We start from the raw sequence: 6,693 nt of genomic DNA on the forward strand, positions 1-6,693 counted from the left end.
GGTTACAAAAAAAGTAAAAACAAATAAATAAATAAGTAAATTTTAGGGGGCCAGGTAGTGGTGCTCCTTGTTAAGGGCACACACTAAGTGAGCAAAGACCTGGGTTCAAGCTCCTAGACTCCATCCGCAGGGGCAAAGCTTCATGAGTGCTGAAGTGGTGGTGCAGGTGTCTGGCTCACTCCCTCTGTCCCCTGTCCCTCTCAATTTCTCTCTGTCCTATCAAGTAAAAAAAATTAAGTTAATCAGTTAAAGGGGAAAAAAAAGATAAAAGAGCATGTCTGTGCTCTGCAGTCATGTGGTCCAGCACACACTTCAGGTAGCCTGTGAACTGTTCAGGGCCCAGGGCCATACTGCATGAACTTACCCAAGTCTGAGAGTGACTGACCACTGAGCTGTGCTCTGGAGCTCATGAGATACACTCAAGCAGAGCACAGCACACAGACTGAGAGAGATTCCCAGCGAGCCCTCATCTGCTGTGCCCTGAGTACTGTCTGAGGGAATCCTGGGGGCAGGCAGCTGCAGCTCGGCCTGGTCTCCCTGTCCCTCCCTCAACTGGTCCAGCTGGAGCTTTCCCAGGGCCAGGGGAGGTGGGTTGCTGGGGGGAGGGGAGGGGCTTCCCTAGCAGCAGAAGGGCTGTCTCAGTTCTCTGAGACCTGGAGGGAAAGTGTGAACCTGGGGAGGGCTTGAGACCTGGACAGCCCCTCACACAACCAGGATTTGGGCCAATTCCCACCAGAAGTGCATTTTCACCGCCCCCCCCCACCCCCCGCCTGATTCTCAGCATGGAGACATTGACATGATGCTGTTACCAGACAGAATGTCATTGTGGAGCCCATGGTCACAGGGGGGGTCAGCCTTCTCTCACTGGGGCTCAGTGCATCCACTTCTCAAATGAGTATGTGTTCCTGCACACACAGCAGGAGGGTCGGGGGGGGGGGGCTGGATGCAGGCAGCTGAGGTCCCAGCCTTGAAGGGAATGAGCTAAGGCGCCAGTGCTTCAGACACAGATGGTTTACTGAGCACCAGGGGCCAACACCAGAAGCAATCTGGGCTTTCACTTATCCCACCTCTAGCGGGATACTGCACAGAGCTGGTAAGGAGCTGGGATCGCCAGGGAGGCCACCTCCGCGTGGTCACTGGGCCGGGGCTGCCCTGCGGGCACCGAGAAGCTGAAGCGCTGCAGGAGGCAGGTGAAGAAGAGGAAGAGCTCCATGCGGGCCAGGGGCTCCCCCAGACACACTCGGCGGCCTGCAGAGGAGATGGAGGCTCTGTGAGCCTGGGGTCTGTGGCTCTCCCCTCAAAGAATCTATGAGGAGAGACAGAAGCCCAGACACCCCCACCCAAGCACCTGCTGAGAAGGGTATGAAGGCATCCTTCTTCACAAAGCGGCCCTGGTCGTCCAGGAAGTGCTCAGGGTAGAAGCGCAAGGGCTTCTTCCAGCAGCTCTCATCCTTCAGCACAGATGACAGGTTGGTGAGGAGCACCGTGCCCTGGGGGACATGCCTGGCGTGAATTTGGAGGGACTGAGATAACCCTAAAGCCACTGAGCATAATCTTACTTTCACAGCCCAATGTAAAATGGCAGCTCCTGTCCTGTGACTAGGTACTTGTCACCCTTAGTAGGTCCTTACTCGTAACTGATACATAAGGGGTCCACCCAAGGCATCTTTTCAATTGTCATCCCCTGTCAGAGAGCATAGTTAACAAGCAGGACTTACTGCTATCCTCACCCTCAGCTCACAGGCAGCCTGGGAAATGGACCTGGGAGGACTGGAACCTTGCTTGACTCTTCTGTGATGTGTTCACTCAGGTGAATCCAGGTGGCAGGTGGAGGGGAGGGCTGAGGAGGGCTCAGGCCTACCTTGGGGATGCGGTAGCCCTGCACTTCAGCATCCCGGGATGTCATGTGAGGTAAACCAATAGGGCTGATGTCCCCAAAGCGCTGCACCTCATGGATCACGGCCATGGTGTAGGGCATGTGGGCCTGGTCTGCCATCTCTGGTGGGCGCGACTGCCCTATCACCTCATCAATCTCCTGCTGAACCCGGCCTGCATCAACAACAGTCCCCACAGTGGCTCAGAACTGGGGCACCTTGCTCTGACATGCCCCACACACCCCCACCCTGAATCCGGACAGCAAGGAGGAGGGGCAGGTCAGCCAGCCTCTGCTCAGAGCCCCTGCTGCCCAGTCCAATTCCAGAGCCCCAGTGTCCCTTCCTGCCCCTCCAGCCTCCCCACGGACTGCAGGCTGGGCTCACGCTGCACGTCCGGGTGCAGGATCATGAGCAGGAGGGCCCAGGCCAGGGTGGTCGACGTGGACACCATCCCCGCAGTGAACAGGTCTGCCACCACCATGCGCAGATTCGCATCGTTGAAGCTGCTCTCGGGGTTCCCCTTGGCCTGGGTCACACAGAGAGGGTGCCTCAGACTACGGCAGGCAGAAGACAGGAAGCCAACCCCCATGGTGCCCTGAACCCATGCACCTGAGCACCTTTTTATTACAGTGCTGTCCACACCTCCTGGGGTCCAGACTCCTAATGCCATGCTCACCTTCTCCACCTCATCCAGGAAGGCGTCAGTCAGATCTCGTGGCTGGTCTGGATCCCGGGTCACCCTGTTCTCGTTGATCAGCTGGTCCAGTATGGCCATGAGGGCCTTATGGCTGGAGAAGATTTTGTCTACCAGCCCTGGGATTTTCAGGAGCACAGGGACCTCATTCAGCACCTGTGGGCACAGACATGAGTCCTATATCCTACTACTCAGTTGATTATGTCACCCTGGCTGGTTCTGTTGCAACCGAGGAAGGTAGACTCCATCAGCCTTTTCACTTTTTTTTTTTTTTCCTCCAGGGTTATCGCTGGGGTTTAGTGCCTGTGCCATGAATCCACAGCTCCTGGAGGCCATTTTTCCCCCTTTCGTTGCCCTTGTGGTTATTATTGTTGTTGTTGATGTCGTTCATTCCTGGATAGGACAGAAAGAAATGGAGAGAGGAGGGAAAGACAGAGAGGGGTAGATAAAGATAGACACCTGCAGACCTGCTTCACTGCCTGTGAAGTGACTCCCCAACAGCTGGGGAGCCCCAGTCTCCAACCAGGATCCTTACGCAGGTCCTTGAGCTTTCTGCCATGTTCGCTTAACCCACTGAGCTACTGCCCGACCCCCTTCACTTCTTTTTTAATTCATGTGTTTTAATTCTCTATATTCACATGAGTTTAACTCATCCTATTCCCTCTCCTCCCCACTATTCTCATGTTCCAGCAAAGGCAGCGCGATCCTGAATTCCTGGCCTACAAATCTAATTCTATAGAATCATGTTGACAGGGGGTTTCCTTTGGGGCTTCACCCTGAAGCCCATGATTGTCCTCCTCACCGCACGGAAAAGGCTGGACTCCTCCTTCAGTATGGTATCCATGAGATCCAGCATCTGTGTGAGCTGAGGGTCATCATACTCAAAGCGGCGCGCATAGATGAGGGAGGAGATCACATTGCTCACAGCCTTGTTCAGCAGCTCCTTGGGACGAAAGGGGCTTCCTGAAAAGGACGAGGATGTCAAGGGTGGCAGTTCTGGGGACACCATTAGATCCCCAGGTCCTCAGTCCTCATCCCTTGACTCCACACTCACCATCCTGGGCAGCAAAGGCGGCACAGAGGCAGGAGGCCTCCTCGGTCACCCACTGCTCCAGAGACTTCTTGCCCAGCCCGAAGTTGCGCATGGTGGACACGGAGAAGCGCCGCTGCTCACGCCACGCGTGTCCATAGCGCGCCAGGATGACCCCTGGGGACAGGTGGGGGTGAGGCTGGGACTAGGTCTGACCCCGCCCCTGATCCCCTTGCAGGTACCCTCTGCTAGTCCTCTTTTGCCTAGACTTTCAATGGAAGCTCAACCCTCGCTCCTCCCACAATCCCGCCCGCCCATCCTCACGGTCCCGCCCATCTATGCCGACCCTCCACCTGTTCCCGCTCTGGCTATGCATGCAAAGCCACCCTTACCCGATCCCCCGGTTTTGCACAGGACAATCCTCATGCAGGTGTTTTAGAAGTAATTCTCCTTGCTATGAGCCTCGCCCACAAGGGCCAGGGGGGCAGCATCGTGGCTTCGTCCTCCATGCTGGTGCAACCTGCTCTTTTTCTTTTACCTAGACCTTAAACGCTAGAAGACCTAGACCTTAAACTGCAGGCACAGGCCACTCCCTTCCCACAGACCCTGCCCCTTACACAAGGTCCTGGCCGCCCGCTGGCTGGTCCCGCCTCTCTGCCTGTGAAGGCTTTAAGCAGACGCTTCCTAACAGGCCCGCCCCTTTCCCGACTTCCAATCATTACGCGGGTCACATAGCCGGTCTCCTTGCTGTGAGCCCCGCCCACAGTGGACCTGGGCGGCACTCTTCGCCCCCCCCCCCCCACTGCTGGTGCAGCCTATTGTTTAGCTCTGCCTGGAAGTTTAGCCCTGCAGCCGCACCCCTTCCTTCATAGGCCCTTTACAACTGGGTACAGTCTCACACTAGGACCCCCAACGCTCAGGCCTTAACGTATGTTGCAGGCAATTCTTTTTCCATGTGCCCTACTCTCTCACTCAGGAGGTTTTGGCCATCCTCTCACGGGGTCTTCCCTTTTGTGCCCTTCTGTCCACTTCCATTTACTCTGGAACTTGGGCCCACCTTCACTCCTCCTGCTCTCAGGGCAGCGCTTCTCCACGCTGGCCCCACCCCTGCCCCATTCTGGACTCTGGCTCCCTCCACCAGCTACCCAACAGCAGACTCTCCTGTACCCAGACACCACGACCGCACCCCACTGGATCCACAGGGTAATGCTGACCAAACCCGGCAGGGTTGCCACCCCTGTCCCGCACACACATGCCTTCAGAGGGCGGCCTAAGGCCCAAGTGCTGGTAAACTGGAGAAGGGGGCCGGTCTGAGGTGTCCTCACTCTGCTCCACCAGCACCTCACGCACGGCCGCCAGGCCATTGAGCACGACTGTGGGCGTCCAGGCCATCTGCAGGCTGAACACGTTCCCATAGCGGCGCCGCAGCTGGGGGCAGAGGATAGGAGAGGGGGCAGTCAAGCCCTGGTCCCAATGCAGGCACTGTCTCATGTCTTTATCTTGGAAACACTGGGTCATTTTTTCTGGCCTCTGACTGAGAGGACAAGACATCTAAAGACAAGGACAGCACTTTGGTCGAGCCTCCCTGCTGTGATTTTCCAAGATTACCAGACTGTCAGTACACCAAGGGGGCATCCTATTTACAAGGGTGAGACTGAGGGTCACAGAGGTGCATACGGAGGGCCGAGGACCCCCAGAGGCAAACGAATTAAACCTGGTCACTGCACCTCCTTATCTGACTTATTATTATTATTACTATTATTATTATCTTTATTTATTGGATAGAGACAGCCAGAAATCAAGAGGGAAGGTGGTGATAGAGAGGGAGAGAGACAGAGAGACACCTGCAGCCCTGCTTCACCACTTGCAAAGCTTTCCTCCTACAGGTGGGGACTGGGGGCTCGAACCCAGGTCCTTGTGCATTATGACATGTGTGCTCAACCAGGTGTAGTACCACCCGGTCCCCCTTATCTGACTTTCAATAGGACCTGCCTCCTCATTCCCTTTCTAGACCCTTTCTCCTGGGGGAAAACTCACTGCCAGGTCCAATTGCTTGATGTGCCCAAGCCAGGACTGAGGGCTCTCTGCCCCCTTATGGGAGGAGGTGGAGGCCAAGCTCAGACAATGTGCACTGTCCTCCCCCAGCCCAAGGGAAGTCCCCCTGGGGCTCTCAGGGGGAGCCAAGGCATCTCCCCACCCCCTGTGCTGCAGGCCAGGCCCCAGGGTGCCCCCTCACCTGGCCCATGGAGCGCGGCAGGTCCTGGAAGTCCAGCTGTAGCAGGTTGCCCAGCCCAGGCAGAGGCGTGGGGCCAGGTGGGTAGCGAGCTGCCCAGCGTGCTCTGCGGTGCATCAGGTCCACGAGGAGCAGGAAGATGACCACGGCCACGGCCACGGCCCCCAGCCACTCCCCGCTCAGCAGCCCCATGGCTCCCTTGGTGCTCACTAGGCTTCTCTGGGCACAGCTGGCACTGTCTGAACACCAGCACCGACTTCCAGGCCTAAGAGCACTCTGAGCCCCTGTGCCTTCTGTCCTATTATAACATAAACAGAAATGGCCTTTGCCCTTGACCCTGAGCCAACACCTGGTAATGACTGTGTAGCAGTGCCGGGCTGAGCTTCACTGACTGGAGACAAATGACCAGGGACTCATAGCTGGGTGGTACACATTTCAGTCTTTATTCATGCGGAACGCAGCACAACCTAAGCCAACTAAACTAAACTAAAACTAACAATCCTGTTCTTATATATACTTGCCAAGTAGGGTAAACAGGATATGACGTAGAGAGGGTGGAGCAAAAAGAGACTGGTGAAAATCAGGGTGTGACAAGGAGAGGGGGTGGAGCAGGCGAGAATTCTACCACTGAACCACCAATGCCCTGGAGGGAGGGTGGTGCTTAGTTAACAGAGGTTATGTAAATAGAATACAGTGTTAAGCAGGGGGGATTAAACCAAATGAAACAGAAGGGGGTTTTAGAAGCAGAATTAGAAGCATACCAACATAGCAGGGCACAGGGAGGGGCAGGCATTCTGCAGAGTCCTATCCCATTTGCCCCCCCACACACACCTGCTACCAGGTAGAGCGGAAAACAGGCCCC

At 56.1% G+C, this 6,693-nt stretch overlaps 1 protein-coding gene across 1 annotated transcript; it reads right to left on the reverse strand.

Moving 5' to 3' along the window:
- Nucleotides 1–996: 996 nt before the first annotated feature.
- On the reverse strand, nucleotides 997–6,284 carry LOC103113883 (cytochrome P450 2D14-like). Its single transcript, XM_060189071.1, has 9 exons — nucleotides 5,835–6,284; nucleotides 4,855–5,026; nucleotides 3,623–3,775; nucleotides 3,371–3,531; nucleotides 2,551–2,724; nucleotides 2,259–2,400; nucleotides 1,862–2,049; nucleotides 1,349–1,490; nucleotides 997–1,248 (listed from the first exon to the last, which is right to left on the reverse strand). The coding sequence occupies exons 1-9, from the start codon at nucleotides 6,021–6,023 to the stop codon at nucleotides 1,070–1,072; spliced, it is 1,500 nt and encodes a 499-aa protein (XP_060045054.1). The 5' UTR covers nucleotides 6,024–6,284; the 3' UTR covers nucleotides 997–1,069.
- Nucleotides 6,285–6,693: the final 409 nt, after the last annotated feature.

Source organism: Erinaceus europaeus, chromosome 4 (assembly GCF_950295315.1).
Source record: "Erinaceus europaeus chromosome 4, mEriEur2.1, whole genome shotgun sequence".
Classification (NCBI taxonomy): Eukaryota; Metazoa; Chordata; class Mammalia; order Eulipotyphla; family Erinaceidae; genus Erinaceus; species Erinaceus europaeus.

What these genes read in the sequence shown, in the direction of transcription:
- LOC103113883 (XM_060189071.1), bottom strand. Translation starts at nt 6,023, where the DNA reads ATGGGGCTGCTGAGCGGGGAGTGGCTGGGGGCCGTGGCCGTGGCCGTG. An exon ending in CGCCTTTGCTGCCCAGGATG is followed by an intron (nt 3,532 to 3,622) that starts GTGAGTGTGGAG and finishes CGTCCTTTTCAG; the next exon opens with GAAGCCCCTTTCGTCCCAAG. An exon ending in AGGGCTACCGCATCCCCAAG is followed by an intron (nt 1,491 to 1,861) that starts GTAGGCCTGAGC and finishes CATGTCCCCCAG; the next exon opens with GGCACGGTGCTCCTCACCAA.